We start from the raw sequence: 18232 nt of genomic DNA, 5'->3' as shown, positions 1-18232 counted from the left end.
CTGGGAGACCTAAATTCATGACTTTCCATGATTTTTTAAAAAAAATAGCAAAAATCATGACATTTCATGACAAATTTTGTTCAATACTGAAATTCATGACTTTCCATGATTTTTCATGACTTTTCAGGTGCGCGGATACCCAGTTTTTTCGAGTTTAGGTGTGGTCCCTGTGTATAAAAGAAAAAGCAACATTTAGGGGCACAACAGGGTTTGCACCCTCCTCTCCAACTAACCAATACTCAGAATGGGGAAGCGTTGAGGGGAAGAAGAAAAGTTTTATGTTTTTTTTCTTCTTTTTAATCGTTGGTTTGTTCAGTATTTTTACACTATTGGTAAACAGCACTGTACTAATTAATTAAGATTATTCTTTGAGAATACATCTATATCATTTATGTAAGTAAATCTGCTAACATATTTTGATATAGAAAGAAAGTATAAAATGGCGATTGGCAAGAAGTAGTGTACCCAGCAATCCATGTAGAGTTGTTCACATGGTTCCTGACTGTAACTTTGCTTTTTACGGATATGAGCTGTTAACTTAGTTCAATTGACGTTCTGCTAAATCTGAGTATGCTCAACCTGTAAGTTGTTTTTCTAGTATAGCGTACCGAACCGAGCAGTACTTTGCGTTGGTTGTTTATAGGTTAATTAATCAAGCAATAATTCTAGTATGTTTAATTTGAATAATTTATGTAAATAAAATAATCTTTGTTGTAATTTGCAAACATAAATATCTGCTTGAATGTCACTGCTCTATTTTAAAATTAACCCCTCAAAAATACTTAAAAAAGTAAAATTAGTCTCTAAATATATTTCTTCAGATAACATTATGTGTATTGCAATATTTAACTTCGTAATTAACAAAAATTTTCTACATTCTATCTCTTATTAATAAATGAAAGTATCATGAGCTAAAATAATAACTTTATTAAAACTAATTTAAAAACTTATTTAAGCTATATTACAATTAATATGATACATAATAAAAATAATAATTTAATAAAAATGAAATACCTATTTTTATAAGTAAGCTTTACAACTTTAGTACTCTCAAATTTTCCTAAATGTTTTTCTCTAAGAGCTTGTTCCCATTTGGATATTACATCACAGAGCTGGAAAAAAAAGAGATAATTTAAAGAATATCAAAATAAAAATATTGCCATCAATAAAGATTATACAATAATTTAATTATAGATCTTGACTAATATTAAATACATACATAATACAGTACAGAACCCGTTATCCGGAAATCAGAAAACCGGAAAACCAAAAAACCGGAACGAAATTAGGTAAATTTTCCTGCCATTTCTTTAAAAAAATAATGTTTTTTCCTCATAAGATTTTAGTATTTTTCTTTCTTTTTTGAAAGATGTTTACCTTACCATTATTTTGGAAATAATCATTAGTGTATTACTTCATCGTTTTTTCTTCTTTTTAAGATTATTTCCAAATATTATTTTTTTAGTTGGGTTTAACAATAAAAAAAAACGGCTTTTTGTAGCGATCCAGAAAACCGGAAAAATCAGTTATCCGGAATAGCGATGGTCCCGATCGTTCCGGATAATCGGTTCCCTACTGTATATATTATATATATATATATATATTAATGTAAGGTGGTATGTAGCAAATGCCGCCAAGTCCAGTCAAGTTTCAAAGTAGTAAAACAATGTTCAATTAACACATGAAATGACCATTTCAATTAATTTTAAACTTATTTGTTTTAAAACAAACACGCAATTTTTATTTTTATGAACTGTGTATATGTAGCTGCTTTTTTATTCCATAGGTATTTTTTAAAAGTGAAAACAGTGTTGGGCATGTAAACTTCAGTGTCCTTTTATTTGTAACTAAATATTTTATTTTTTACTGCAAATTTTTTACAGTAAAAAACAGCATTTGCCATGCGAAGACTGACAAAAATGAATTTCAATGTTTTTTAATGGGAAAAATGTTTCCTTGACTTTTAGAATGGTTTTTTTAAGAATGTCTTTTTAAATGTACAAAAAAAATTTTTTTTAGATAACAAAATTAAATAAAATTTGAATAAAAATACCATAACAGACAATATAAAATACTCCTTTATGCTTAGCTGAATTTTTATTTCTGTAATTTTTTTTAAAGTGAAAAAAATACAAGTACATTTTTATTTATTGTAGTGAGTTTTAAGTAAAAACTACCATTGGGAGTGCCTAGAATGCACTTTTAAGAGTAACTAAATTTAGATTTCATTTTTTGAACTTTTTTAAATGGAAAATAGTAAGAGGTTTACTACAGCAAATTTATTAGAATATAACAATATAACAACATAACTAAATTTTAAAAATATTTAAAAAAAAATGGAGCTTTATTATACTCTTGGGTGATTTTTTAAGAATACATTTTTAAAAGGCCCTTGTGCCATCTGAGTGGATGTCTGGGAGGGGGGGGGAGAAAAATTCTAAATATGCTTCTAAACCTTTTTATTTATTTATCACAAACTAGTGATGCATATTTACTCTATACGGCTGTATCTTTTGATACATATAATATACAGGGCCTCCGCCCAATCGCAATTTGGGATTTAAAAAAAAGGGTGAGGCATTTTGGATGATCTATAAATGCTTTCCAACAAATTTCGCGAATACAATTCTGCAATCAACAGTTTATGATAGGTAGTTAAACAGTTGACAGTTGCTTGTTTTTATATAAATATCTTTGTTTTTATGTAATCGGATTTATCAGTTTAAACTATAACTATAATTGTTTTAAATTGCTTACTTAAAACCACAAATTACGTAGTTTTATTACTTAAAGTTTTGAGGAAAAATTTATAGAAGTTCTAAAAGTTATCAAGAGCAATTTCGCCTTAATCTAATAAAGCCACCACTTTATTTTCTACATTTTGTGAAAGGTGTCGTACTGTGATACTATACTATCACAAGTAAAGAGCAAAAAATATCAAAAAAAAAATTAATTAAAAAATTAACTTAAAATCCAAGATGGTAGGGATAGAGGTCTCTTAAGTGTAACAAAATTTTTATTTTTCATAAATCATTACAATTTTTCATTACATTTCAAAATTCAGTTTTTACTCACCCACATATTGAAACCCTTGATAAGTATCAAAATAAATAAATAAAAACTAGAACTTACTTTAGCAGTACTTAGAAGGCAGTGTTCGAGCGTTTTGTCGATGGGGTCATCACTAAAAAGAGCAAATCCAGAGTGGGTAGAATCTCTTATCCCGGCCTCTTCATTAACAGTCTGAATGAATTCTTCAACAGTAGTTGAGCCATCAAACCCAACAACCTGAATAGAAAACATACATTTAATACACCACATTTATCATACTCACCAATATTTTTTGCAGCTTTAAAAATACAGTATAGTTCTAAAAACTTTAAATTTTGTAAATTTTCTCCCCACGACATTTACCACATAATTCCTATTTATTTTTCATTGCTACATTAAAATTTAATTTTTATTTAGTGCAAACAAACCATTTTGCAGATGTTTTAAAAAAGAATGTAGCCTTTTCTTATTGAACTTGTTGTTGGTACTGTAGTTCATGAAAGCACTATTGCAAAAAGAGATTTTTTTAATTTTTTTTTTTCAAATTTTAAAATATTATTTATGCTTACATCTTGTCTTACAGAAGTTGTTTGCTTATTCACAGCATTATAACGTAATAGCTGTATTATATTTCAAAATTGTAGAATTTTTTGTTTTTTCTTAATGACTTTTTTTTGTTGAAAAAACTATACAAATTTTTAAAAAATCTGCACAAAGAAAAACTCAATATTATATTATAAAAACAATACAAGTAACTAGAACATTCATAACTGAGAAAAGACTTCTGACCAGAAAAACATCAAACTTTGTGAAGGCAATAACTCAGTGGTTAAGGCAGTGAATTGTTATTGTAAAGAATTAATATTTTATTTCAAGTGGCAGCTCAAAGCCCACCTAGCTTTAGATGGATAGGTACCAGCTTATCTATGAATTAAAGTATGCAATGCTGACGACATTGCCCCAATTATATGGTTAGCCATGGAATAGTGGGCTTAACCTCCTATAATAGGTTGTTGTGGGAATGATTTTTTTTTTTTGTGATAAAAAACATAAAACATATTTGAAGTGACTTAAAAAATGTCAAAAAGTAACACTCACCTGGTAGGTACCATTTAGAAAATGTACTGGAATGCTATGAGGAAGAGAATGATGATAGGGATTTTTTAAAAGAATGCTAAGAACTTCCATTCTAGAAGGTTTACTCTCCCTTCCTCCATTTAATAAAGTCCTTTCTAACGTCCGTTGACAGAAAATGGCATACTTTCCAGATTCTGTCCTAGATAGGTAGAAACAAAAAAATTAAATATAAATCATTAATAAATTAAAACAATTTTCAATAACACCTCATAGCATAGTGATTCCGCTTACATGCTTAGCAAAACAAAAATCATAGTCAGGATAAATATAAAAATTTATAATGGGGGGGGGGTATTTCCGTTGCATAAAAATTAGCAATAAACTAGACTTAAGGCAGCTATTAAAACAGATTAATTTTGGTCTTGTAGGTAAAATTAAACCAAACTCTAAAAAAAAAAATTCTCCCCTATAAACAAATCAACACCATATAAAGTTTTTATCACGATCTTTTAAAAAAATGGTATAGTAATTTTTCTGCGTAAAACATTCAGAAACATTTGCAGCTACAAGAAAGCTTATAAGAAAGGATATTTCTATACAGTTAGTTCAGAAGTGTTCACATCCCTGTAATTTCATTCAATATAATAACTTATTTTCATTCAACATCATCTGAAACATTTTAAATCATAATTTTGTACAAAAAAAAAATAAATAAATAAATAAAGAAAGAAAATAAAGAAAGAAAAACAGCAATAAGCAATTATTATACATTTAACTATTTAATTTGATAAAGATGAAATCATATATTTTGTGCTTAGCAACAAGTCCCTAAAGATTTTTTTCAAACTTGAAATTAACTAACTTAAATATGAAGCATAAGGGGTTAAAATTTATTCTATTTCTCTGCTTGATTAATATTTTTAGAATCCAAGTCAAAAATAAAGTTGAAAAGAGAGATTGGAACATCAGGGATTAAAAATTAATATTTAAGCAAGAGTGTGTGACAAAAATTTATATTAATTTATGTCATACAATAAAAATGTGGCAAAATACTGTACAAAGGTAAGATTGAAAAACATCAAAATCCATTGCAGTATCAGTTTAAACCTGAAAGTATACATATTTTTTTATCTTCTCTGTTTCTTCCACAATTTTACACATTTTGATATATTGCAATCCTGCCTTTTACAATAGAGATGTCAAATTTTGATAGTGCTTTTTCATTTTCCCCCACTTAAATATTAAATTACAACCCCCAACTTGTACTATGATTCAACTTTTCTTTACTAGGATTCTAAATATATATATTAAGGGCAGTAATTGCAAAACTTCCAATATACGGGGCTCATGCTAATCATTCGCCACTTCACCAAAAATTTTGTTTCGGGCAAAAGTATTGACGAATGATTTTTTCTACCGAAAAGAAAAATACACAATACCCTGGATCTGGAAAAGAAGGCCAAAGAGAAGTTTTCTGAACTAATCCTGTATTTTTTCATTTGATTCGATTACTGTAATTTCCATTAGATACGTCCCATATTCAATTAGAATTATATTAAGTCCAGATAATATTAGCAATAAGTAAGCAAGCATGAGACAAACTACGGTAAAATGCAAACCACCATGTTCATTGCTGAATAACAAACATTTCCCCCTGCAGCTTGTGTCAATAAAACAGATTAAGTGGTAGCAAGATGCATTTTATCATCCAACTATTTTTGCAGAAATTATGTGTCCTCGAGACAATAACATATACAATATTGTGAAAATAACATAATGTCACTTCAGATTTATCCTGCTCTAGTCTTAGAAGCTAAAAAAAAATCAACCCCAAACTATTCCGATTTCCCCCTCCCCCCTCAAAGATGATAAACAACATCTCTATTTTTCATCCTCTCTTTTATTCATTGCTTATTTACTCCTCCCAAACTACAAAGTATTCTAAATTTGAATTTGCATTACACAAAATAATTGAATTTTTTGTAAATTTGTAATTTGATTTAAGTTTACTATGGGGAAAAAATCAATCATAAAAAATTGCTAAGACTTGCCTTTGGCAAATTTACTGGCTAATAATTTGAAGCTCTTAGCTGTATATGTATACATATATACAGGGTATCTGCTACATTTTAGAATTTCAAATTCATGAATTTCCATGACTTATTCCCAGAATTTTTCATGACTTAATGAAGTTACTATTTTCTCCGACAAAAACACAACAATAAATTTAAAAAAGCATGATAATAACATTCATTGAAATGATACTCTGTTATACCCTGCATCTTCATATTTATAGATTTTAGAATTAAAAAACAGAGTTAAGGAAGAGTTGAAGTAATAAAATAACTAAAAATAAATACAAAAGCAAATATTTTTTTTCTCTTTTTTTTCTGCAGAATTACATTTTAAAGATACTTTTCTTGTTTATCGGAAAGGAAAGAAATACTCCTGATTTTTCTGTTCTTATTACAAAATTTTAAAAAATTCGACTAGTTTGCCTCAGCTAGAATTTTAAATTGATAAAATTAAAAAATAAATTATAACAAAAATTCCGAAATCACAGAAGTATAAGAGATAATTCACTCTAGAAATTATGTTTTTTCTTTCATTTTTTGAAAGAACACCACAATTTTTAAGGAACATGATAAAAACATTTTATATTTTAATAAATATGTTTGTGAGTGAGGATTTTGCTATAAATTCTGATATTTGGAACACCACGAAATTGGGGGGGTAAATTAAATTTTAAAAATTTGATTTTTTGGCGACCTAAATCCATGACTTTCAATGATATTTTTTTTAAAAATAGTTAAAATCATGACATTTCATGACAAATTTCGTCTAATACCAAAATTCATGACTTTCCATGATTTCTCATGACGTTCCAGGTGAGCAGATATATATATATATATATGTTCTAAAATGCACTGCACATAAGACAACATAACTGCACATAAGATAATAAAACTTACTTAGGATCTGAATTTCTTGCTAAGTGCATTCTTAGATACCATAATGTCCTATTTTTAGGTACAAAGAGTGAAAGTGCTAAAGCTAGTAGCTGCCAGCTTTGGACAAAGACAAATGGCGGTGGGTTAAGTTTGCTTTCAGGAGGTGGGATGCGATCATGTGATGTGGTTGAGGTAGGAGACAGCTTTTCAGAAGAGTCACACAAGAACAATGACTGGGTAGCACAAAGAAGCAATTGCTGTAAACATTTAAAGCAAACAAATATTACACCAGGTATATCTAAACTATACTACTTTGATATTGTGATGCCATAATAGGCATTACATATTTTCCAACTTTTAACAAATTTCTTTAATTTCATGAATTTTAATTATTTTAATCATTCTTAATCCAATTTGATTGAAACCAATTATTTAATTTTTATTGCATTTTATAAAAAGCAAAGATAAATATTTTATTCATTTCTAAAGAATCAATGTAACGGTCAACTTTTTAATCCAATACAAATGTATGTCTCATTAATTCAACGTCATGCCTAAATCAAACATCAAAATCTATATTTAACACTTCATTTCTTTTACCGCAAAAATTTTTCAGTTACAGGGTTATTAAAACGTTAAAAAAATAAACTCGTAGCCTATACGTAACAGTAAACTGAAAAATAAGAACTTAATGATTATTGAGCATGTAAATTTCCAGTAACATTTTCTCAAGATGTTACTATCTTTAAATAAAAATTAAAATATTGCTAAAAAATAATATAATATTTGGTAACGTTTCAGTACTATGCATTTAGTACTAGTAGTTTTTGGTTCTATAGTACTACTTGCAGAATTTTGTACAAATGAGATAATAGAAAATGAGGTACCTGAACGCCAGGTTTGTGATAAGAATGGCGTGATGTTTGCTTCATCAGCTGACATAGAAGTTCATTTTGCAGTTCAGATTGCGTTAGGCACTGGTGCAAGGCATTTTGGGCCAGAGCAACATGATAATCGATGCCCGATGCATCAAGAGGCACTGAAATGAACAGCTGGATGGACTGAAAAAAGAAAAAAATTTTATCAAGATTAGCTTACTAATTTTGCATAAAAATTATTATTATTCTTTTTAATATTCGATAAAGATATACTATAGGGCATCTTTTTTGAAATATTGCAAATTTTTTAATATAGTGTTAGGGGAAAAATAAATCACAATATTAATTAAATTACGTCAAGAGAATGAGAAACATTTAGGGTACCTACTGGTTGCTATGTTTCTCTAGGGAAACTAGTTTCTCTAGCAAAAATGCACAGCAACAAAAGAGACTTAGATTAGGAGTGTATAAAAAGAATATTGGCGTGTCAGAAACCAAAAGATAAATTTTTAAAATGTAAAATAAATATCAAAGTATTTATTATCAGCTTAGTGAAAAACATTTTCGAATTGTAAATATTTATATTAGTAACAAACATTAAAAAAAAATCAAACCAAAAAGTTACTTAAGAAAATTTAAATCTAAGAAAATTTAACCTTGATTCAGTAGACTTTTTGTACAAAATATATGCAATCGATGATGTTATAGATCTATTTACTTTGAACCTCATTAAGAACATATTGATATTGCTATCATGAATTTTAAGATAAATAAATCTCCCAAGTTTGCAGGGCTGCCAACTTTCTACTCTTTTAAAGAAAATTTCTTCAAGTGGTAGATAAGTTTATGTTTTAATGTATAATTCTTTGTTTAGTAAATTTGATATAAAAAAATTCTCCACACCACTGCATGTGAATGATTCAAAAGTTTATAATACAAACCATTTTGTTCCAGCTCTCTCATGCTGACACTTGCAAAATGTTGGCATGCAAAGTGTTTAACTGTCTACCACTCTTACGCAGTAGTTGGCAGCCCAGAGTTTATGGCAGAATTAAATATGCAAACTATGTCTAAATCCCTGACTATTTTTTGGCCAAAATTCCTGGAAAATTCCAGGTTTTCTTTTGAACTCTATCTTTAGTTCGTATCTTTAGTTAGTTTAGTTATCTTCGATCTTAAGTTCTTTTTATTCATGAAAAAAAGGGGAAATAGAATTTAATTTCGCTTGATGAAACAGTAGATTAGCTTAACTAGTTACCATATGTGGCTTGTTTAGGATATACTTAGAAGTTAATTTAACATAAATGCATTGAAATTCAAAGTATAATAGTCATAAACTTCACTGATAAGTAACATCCACATGTAACTTACACTTAATTTTAACTGTAAAAATTTTAAATTGCTACCTTAAAAAGCTTAACAGCCTCAGCTTGAAGTTGTTCGGACGGCAGACTAGTCAATGGCTGTGTCAAACTCTCCTTTGAGTATAAAAGTAAGGGATGTTTCCAGATGACATTATCTGAAAAAGGATTAAATTACATCAATTATAAACAATAAAAAATAAACTAAAAAGTACCTAAGCCTATGTATAAACTATAAGTAAAAATACATAAAGTGTCCTAGTTATTTAAGAAATATTATCTTCTTTTTTAGTTATTGAATGCTTCTTTGTAATTCAAAGCTTCTTTGCTTCAAAGTTTCAAGAATTTCTTTGTAATTTCAATGAGTGTTCAATTTCCATGTTTCAAATTTATCTTTTTGTTCGAAAAGTTATATTGAAAAACTAAAGCATATCATATACAAGATCTTTACTCCAACGAACAGCACCTGTTTCACAACAGTACTTTTCTGATCATTTGATGGTCAGTTACTAGAATAATACCATACAAGATTCCTAAACAGAATGATAAGAACTTAATCCAAAAATTCTGAAAAAATATTTATCGAGAGAGTGATATCATAATTAAACACTCAAAATCAATTGAAATATTTTTTCTAACCAATATAAGAGAGTGATATTAAAATTAAACATTCAAAATTGGTCAAAATATTTTTTATAAAAAATATAATACAAATTTCAATGAATTTATTAAATAGATTAATTAAACCTTTAGATCATAAATTCCTAACCATTTTTTAATCACTGCCCACTAATTACTAAGTAAACATTAAGATATCAGAAGTTAATTATATTTCTAATATCCTTTTGAATCAGAAGCAAAGGGAAACATAAATTAACTAAGAAATATATTCAAAACTTTTTTCATAAAATCAGTTAAAAAGGAGAGAAAAGTAAACAAGATCTTAAATATTTTGGTTAAAAACTTAAAAAAACAAAACAATATTAATAACATAACTAATTTAAATAAGATAACAATTTTAATAATAAATATTATATGGGTAAGTTAGAAACATAAATAATTTTTCAATACCAAACTGAAATATCAATGAGTTTTGATGAGCACTCAATACAAATTTCTGCTATAGTTAGTTAAAGACCCTCATAAAATCTTTAATAAATGGCCAAAATTTTCTAATATAGCCATAGTACTCAAATGGCCATGATTTTTATATCGAGTGAATATAAAATCGTGATAAGTGGTTTTTAAGTTACATAGTTAAGTTACATTTTAAAAACGTGTTACGAATATTTAATACGAATAGTGATGTGTAATTTTTATCGTGTGAATACGAATCATATTTTATTTTGAAATAATGTAAATATGGAGATGTTTTATTTTGAAATTATGTAAATAAATTGTGATGTGTAATTTTTGAACAGCGTGAATATGAATATCGATGTTTGATTTTTTAAATACGAATCACATTGTTTTATTTTTAAATCACATACATACAAATCGTGATTTGTGACTTTTAAATAACGTGAACACGAATCACAATGTTTGATTTTAAAATTGCATGAATAAAAATCACAGGTGATTTCTAAATGACATGAATACAAATTACCATGTAATTATTTTAAATTGCGTGCATACGATGTTTGATTTAAAAATTTTTGTCTATGAAATGCGGATACTCGAGGATCACAAGTGTCACTTGTAAGTCCAAATTAAATTGAGATTTGTAATTTGTAAATCAGGCAATTATTAATATTATAAAAAAAATTTGATTTAAACAGCATGTGAAATAAAAATGGGTCAATCACATCGTTAACATGAATTGTGATAAAAGATTTGCAGAAAAATTGTTAATGAAGAAAATAAAATTGTAAATGAAAAACTAAATTTTGCAATACAAATTACACCTTGAAAGTTAAACAGAAATGATAAAAATCAATAAACTTCTATATTAACAGTAAATTTAAAATAACTAGGATAATAAAGGACTAAATGAACCAAAATATTAAAAAGAGGAGTAAAAAAAACTTTAAAAAACAGATTTGGGGGAACAAAAGAGGATCATTTGGGAGACTTGGCCATTATGTGGGGTCAATTGACGTAGCTTATTTTTAGTAAATTAATTTGGATAAATATTATAAATATAACTTACTCTCTTCACCATCTACTTCCATTAATCTAGCAACTAACTGCTCATATTGGGTACCTACTAAGTTGTCTCCACATGATACTATAGTAAGATGATACAACCAGGTATCCTAAATAAGTAGCAAAAGTAAGAAACAAATGCAATCATACTAACAAATGCAATTTTTATAAGCACACATTATTTCATTACCATCTCCTGTTTTCCTGGCATGATGAGATACGTTGGTCCTTGATGATTTGGAAAAATGCCGATTGTATACTCGGATTTGACCATTGAATCATCTTGGTCGTCCTCATCACTATCAGATACGTGCAAAACTTCTTCCACTCTTGCATCACGCATATTTATTTGACCCAAGGGCTTCTACATGAAAATGTTTAAGAAATTCTAAGCATTGCTTTTTCAAGATAATACAAACTGTTAAATATAACTTTGAATTTACCATGTGAATTTTACTTTTTGCAAGAAAAATAATTGAAATAAGAGATCTTAAATCTCAAATAAAGCTTACCGAATCATTTGGAGTTTTATAATATAAAAACATTCTTCCGACCAGAGAGCACCAGCATTTCTTTGAGTGGCCATGTTTAACCTAAAGGGAATTGACAAACATTTCAGGAAAATGTTTTGAGTGTTGTAAACTTAGTATAAACAATAGATTCTTTTTACCTTAGTAACCCAACCTTGAATTGAAGGTTTATTATCATCTTTATTTAAAGCTAACTGAGTAGTATTCCGCCTAATAACGTTTTGCAAAACTGAAACCAGAAAGCGTTATTAATATTAGAATGAGGAAAATTTTCATAAAAAAGTTTTATCATATCAATAAAATGGTGAAAGTTAGATTCTACAAAGTTAAAAAATTAATCTGAAATCAAAATTTAATCAAAAATTCTTTTTCAAATCTAAGATTAGATATTTCTTTAAATCAGCTTACCAGATATATTTCCATAAGATCAAATGAACATTAAGTAATTAATTATAAATAAAATAAAAATCAGTACCTCTAATCCAATCTTCCATTGTGGAGTTAGAATCAGCAGTTAGGTAGTATGTTCTTTTAGAAGTGGCAATCTATTATAAGAATTGAACACAAAAATGAATAAAGGTAAAAATAAACAAATTTATAAATTTTGCTAGTGATGAGAATAATGTGGAATATATTACAAAGCCAAAAGCATATTTTATATTACTTGAACAATTTATCTTAGAAAAACCTATGCGTCTTTACCATGAGCATTTGTGACAGTACTGAGGTGCAACCAAGCTGGCCTTTCCATAATTAGCATTATACGAACATTAAATATGAGTTGCAAACTTCATATTTCGTGCCAGCTTGAAGATCGTCTAGATTCAGATCCAGTTAGAGACTGAGCGCTATTGTCTTGCAGAACATTTATTCAGATTTAACATCTTTTTGTCTCCTAATTGTGTACTATGTAGGAGAAATTCTGTTATGGATGCATGTTCTCTTATGAAATGCCTTGAGGCTTTTGGCATTTATATATATAATCGATATTAACAGGCAAAGAGAGAAACTTTACGATTTCCAGACTGGTTGACAATAATACTCTTCAATACTCTTAACATGTTTTTATTTTCCTTCTGATCTTTCACACTATCTTGACAACCAATTATAAAGGGAGCAATTTGTTTTTACAATTTATGTACAAATAATTAATCTGGCATACATAATCTAACTAATTTTAAAATTTTACAGTTTGTCTTAAATAAAAGTCTAAAATAATTATTTAAAATAAAAGCAGGGGCTTTACATAGTGAGCAAAAAGTGTTGATATTTACCTCAAATGTTCCACCGTCTGCTCTATTTACTCTGGATACATCATCCAACATGATTTGGCCTTGAGGTTTCCTACCAACATCATTCTGCAGAAGAAATAAATTAACCACTTCATTTATAAAAAATAAATAAAATAAATCATGCTATTCATTGTTTATATCTTATACACTTTTTTATGCTCTATAGAACAACCCCCATTACTGTGACATTTTCATTATAACGACCAGTACAAGTAGTTCCGCTTGCCATTCCATTGAGGAAAGCCCTTCCTTCTTACTCCCATCAAGATGACGAAAGTGACGTGGTCTATTTATTGCGCGAGTGATATTTCTGGGTTGGAATGTTCAAAAGTAAAAGGCCAAAAAGATTAAAGCAATCTATTTTTATGTCTGGAATCATGTTTATTTCTCAATTAGTACTGATGGTAGTATCAGACTATGTCATATGTTTAAAGATATTACCCAATTAAAAACTACACTTGCTTCAAAAATATATAAATAGTAAATAACAGTGTTTCTAGCCCTTCAAAAACAGGCATCTATTTTCGAATCTTTCACATCTAGTAAGTCTTGAAAATGGGCATCAATTTTTGAAGCACTTTAAGTATGTCTACTGTTATTTGCTATTTATAATTAACAGTTTCTTTGGATTATTTGTTTAGCGTTTAGAGATAAATTATTTTAAATACCACATCAGCAATCTTCTGAATACATTTAATTTTATAAAGTTCCTTGGAGGAAAAAAAAAGTAGACACTTTTATGACCGTTTTCATTAATATTGTGTGACCATTAAAGAGTTTATGGCCAAAATTAACTTCATTCTAACCAAAATTTTGCATTATTTTTCTTTAATTTTCCTGATCTGTCATTGCCAAACAACGGAGATATGCAACAACAACAACACATTCTTCTTGATTTTAACTTTGCTTACAGTTCAAAAGTTAAACATTTTAAATGAAGTTGAAGTAAACAAGAAAATGCTTTTGCCAAAATAAGTCTAGTATTTATGATTTCTGAGTAAATATTTGCTATAGTTTTCATGCTCACGATACAGTGAAAATTTTATTTGGAACACATGGGTCGATATATCTAGTATTGACTGTAGATTAGGGGTGCACAACCTGCGGCCCGCGGGCCAAATGCGGCCCTTCGACTACTGAAGTGCAGCCCGCGAGAACTTCTAAACACAATAAAAGAAGTTTAAAAAATGGCAATTTTTAATCGCACTTTTAAGTCATCACATTTTGGCACAATCAATTATAACAGATTCTTCANATCTATTGTTCATATGATAAAAATAGCAATTTTTTTTGTAAAAAAAAAGTATAAGTTTCTTTATTTTTGAATGAATTCTAAAAATGAACACCTTTAATTTTTTACAAATATATTAGAAAGTTTATTGATAAAAAAATAGAACGCTAATGTTAAATAAACATTACTACATTTGTCATTAACATGTCTCAATACATGTGCGGCCCTTCGTTAGCCAACCTGCTGTGCAAGTGGCCCTTCACTCAAAAAGGTTGTGCTCCCCTACTGTAGATTCATAAAAATCAAGTTATGGAATATGATAATTTCCTGCTAGATTAAAAAATTATCTCTACGAACATATTACACACCGTTTCCAAGTTCCACAGCAACAAAATTTTTCCTTAGCAAAAGAACTTTATTTGTTAAAAACTTGCTATATAATTTTAGTTGTAATAATTTTTTAATCAATAACAAATCTAAAGAAAAAGAAATCCAGCAAAAAAATTTATAATTTAAGCTGGCATTTTTGAAAGTGGAATTCATTTAGAGATTAAAAGCTGTTTATTAATTTTTTTTTTTTTTAATAATTGTGGCATTTTGATGTTTTATTAAATTATTGTGTTAAAAAGTATTGTGTTGAAAGTGGAATTCATTTAAAGTTTAAAAGCTGTTTGTTAATTTTTTTTTTAAATAAATGTGGCATTTTGATGTTTCATTAAATTATTGTGTTAAAAAGTATTGTGTTGAAAGTGGAATTCATTTAGAGTTTAAAAGTTGTTTATTAATTCTTTTTTAATAATTGTGGCATTTTGATGTTTTATTAAATTATTGTGTTAAAAACATCACCTAAATTGATCATTTGCCAATATTTTTAAATTCATTCAAACACCAACTCTTAAAAGCCTCAGGCTTATTCCACTTTCAAAATTAACGGCTCATTTCAGCTATCTTTAGCTTTGAATGACAGGCTTAAGTAAATCAAATAAATGTTTCAAACGTAAAATGTTTCAATTAATGTTTCAATGTAAAATCAAAGTTTAAATTCAATTACTTGAATTTAAACTTTTACGAAATAATTTGATTAGTTAAAGAGTCACTTATAAAGCTAAAAGAAATAAGAAAGGTGCAATAAAATAAAGTACAGAACCCGTTATCCGGAAATCTGAAAACCGGAACGAAATTCGATAAATTTTCCCGCCATTTTTTGAAAAAAAACGTTTTTTTCCTCATAAGATTTTAGGATTTTTCCTTCTTTTTTGAAAGATGTTTACCTTACCACCATTTTGGAAATAATCATTAGTGTATTACTTCATCGTTTTATTCTTCTTTTTAAGATTATTTCCAAATATATATATTTTTTTAGTTGGGTTTAACAATAAAAAAACGGCTTTTTGTAGCGATTCAGAAAACTGGAAAAATCAGTTATCCGGAATAGCAATAGTCCCGATCGTTCCGGATAATCGATTCCCTACTGTATAAGAAAAAAATTCTTAATATAAAAAGTAGTTTTAAAAAAATTCTTTTTTTCTTTTGTTTAATAAAGTTTCAAAACAAAAGTATACTTTTCTTACAAAGAACTCTTTTCTTTAGAAGCTATGAATAATTTTATCAGAAATTCGGAGTTAATAAAGATATGAATGGTGAGTTATAGAAATATGATTATATAATTCAGAATTTTACTCAAGCTGGAATAATTGTTAGCAGTTCCAATAATTAAACAATGATATAACCGCGTTGACAATTCTATTAAACTAACAATGAACAATTAATATAAGCTTATTGGAGTAATTTTCACAGGAGTTTAGTTTAATGTTTGTTTTTAGAGTGGATAACAGATTTTGTTAAGAGTTTTCAATGCAAATGTTTATCTTAGAGCAGAACTGTATCTTTACTTGAAGTGTATAAGCACATATACTATACAGTGGAAACCCGCTTTTACATTGCCCTTGCAGGTCGTGTAAATTACCTATACCTAATACGTTAAATAATCCCGGATTTTACATTTCTCTATTTAAGAAAATCCCACTTAATACATTTTCGGAGTTATTTTTTTAAAAAAAAGAGAGAGCCTTACTTATTATTAATGTTTGAAGCTGTTCTGACTTTCTTTTATCTGATTGTCCCTTCTGTCTACGAAAGGGGATTTGCTCTTGAGTCAAAATTGAAGGATGATTAAATGTGCAAAGCACAGGAGGAAGGGTGGTTAAAAAGTAAGGGAGCTTAAATCGTAAAATTTCAAGTGCTATTTCTTTTTCCAATGATAGTGATGAAGATGAATAAAGAATATCGCATGGCTTATCTTATCGGATAGCTTATCACATTTTTTCTATAGAAAAATAGGCTATATTTTTAAACCCGGATTTTATGTTTTTCCGCTTCATACGTTTTTTCTAACTCTAGTCTGTCAGAAACCATAAAATTGGGATTCCACTGTATACATATTTGAGGTTTTAATATTAGGAAACTAATGAATTACTTTTGAAGATTTAAACTTAGGTTTAGATACAAATATGATTTTGAAATTTCTTTTTAATTCCATTAAAAATTGTCAGTTTTTTTTTCTTCAATGTAATTATTTTTTTTCTGCATAAAAATATTACTAAACAATATTTTTCTTTAATTCCAAAATCTTGTTTTTAAAAGTTTGAAAAAAATGTCTCAGATATGGCACAATTTTAACTAGCAGTTATATTTTTTCAATTAAATAGCTAATTTCTAATAAACATTTACTAAAATATCTTATTAAAAAAAATGAAAACTGAGGACTTACCTGTGTCTTGTAATAACTAAGTGTGCCATTTTTTAAAACAAACCACCTTCGTCTCCACGTTTTCAACTTTCCTCCCAATTTAGTTAAGTAGCCACATTTTTCAAAATTATCCTACGGTAAAAAGAAACACAAGTTGAAGAAAAATGCAAGTAAAAATTTATAATCTGGGAAAAAATTTCCCTGTGCATGTTCTACACAATATATTAATAAGAACACACAATCATTGTGCTTTTATGTTTGAGCAATATTAGGCTAACTCAGGGCCGGATTAACCTATAGGCACACTAGGCACGTGCCGAGGGCCTACGAAATTCAGGGGCCTACGAAAAACTTGGGAGAAAAAAATTTTTTGACAAAAATAATTTAGCTTTAAAAACAACAAGTGTATTTTGCACAAAATTATGAAGATACAAATAAAAATATAATATTTTTCGGTAATAAATTATTTTGCAGAATCTTATGATCTAATATATTACTTTTTTGCNTATTAATTTAAACATAGGATTATTTTATGAAGCAGATTGCAGTTTTGTTTTTCTGATTCCACTACGTTTGATTTTTTTTCTTTTCGCGATAAATTTCGCACTCAATAAATTAATTCTTTCTATTCATAAATTTTATCATTAGGTTTTTTTTTTATTATTTTTTTTATCTCCGTTGATTTTGCTTTGTTTCGGGTTTTAATATTTATACTAGTGCCTTTTTTAATTATCGTTTCGGTTTGATAATTTGCAAGTGTTTTTATTTAGATTAATAAGTTTTCCTTTTATTTTATCGTTTCCCCCGTATAATTAGGTATGAAATATATTGCGTTATTTAATCATTGGTTTTGTTTAAATTATTTAATTTAGGAATTGTAATTATTTTTAAAAAATAAATATGAGAATTTTGTATTTTTTAAACTTGATTTTCTTGTCTAAACTTGCAAATTTTTTTGTTCTTTTAA

The 18232-nt window shown here is 27.8% G+C and overlaps 1 protein-coding gene across 2 annotated transcripts in view; it reads right to left on the bottom strand.

The window, feature by feature from the left end:
- Window positions 1-934: 934 nt before the first annotated feature.
- LOC107440829 (uncharacterized protein CG43867) overlaps window positions 935-18232 on the bottom strand; it is a 66494-nt gene continuing 49196 nt past the window's right edge. For both annotated transcript variants that reach the window (XM_043053448.2, XM_071180687.1), the window contains exons 14-26: window positions 17287-17397; window positions 13268-13351; window positions 12469-12538; window positions 12134-12222; window positions 11976-12056; window positions 11654-11827; window positions 11468-11573; window positions 9364-9476; window positions 7967-8140; window positions 7101-7336; window positions 4150-4327; window positions 3133-3288; window positions 935-1112 (exon numbers count right to left, since the gene is read on the bottom strand). In XM_043053448.2, the coding sequence (XP_042909382.2) occupies window positions 957-1112; window positions 3133-3288; window positions 4150-4327; window positions 7101-7336; window positions 7967-8140; window positions 9364-9476; window positions 11468-11573; window positions 11654-11827; window positions 11976-12056; window positions 12134-12222; window positions 12469-12538; window positions 13268-13351; window positions 17287-17397 (1728 nt within the window). In that variant the 3' untranslated portion in view covers window positions 935-956. The remainder of the gene's footprint in view (window positions 1113-3132; window positions 3289-4149; window positions 4328-7100; window positions 7337-7966; window positions 8141-9363; window positions 9477-11467; window positions 11574-11653; window positions 11828-11975; window positions 12057-12133; window positions 12223-12468; window positions 12539-13267; window positions 13352-17286; window positions 17398-18232) is intronic.

The sequence above is a fragment of the Parasteatoda tepidariorum genome, chromosome 5, assembly GCF_043381705.1.
Source record: "Parasteatoda tepidariorum isolate YZ-2023 chromosome 5, CAS_Ptep_4.0, whole genome shotgun sequence".
Classification (NCBI taxonomy): domain Eukaryota; kingdom Metazoa; phylum Arthropoda; class Arachnida; order Araneae; family Theridiidae; genus Parasteatoda; species Parasteatoda tepidariorum.
This window is presented reverse-complemented; position numbering and strand designations above follow the sequence as displayed.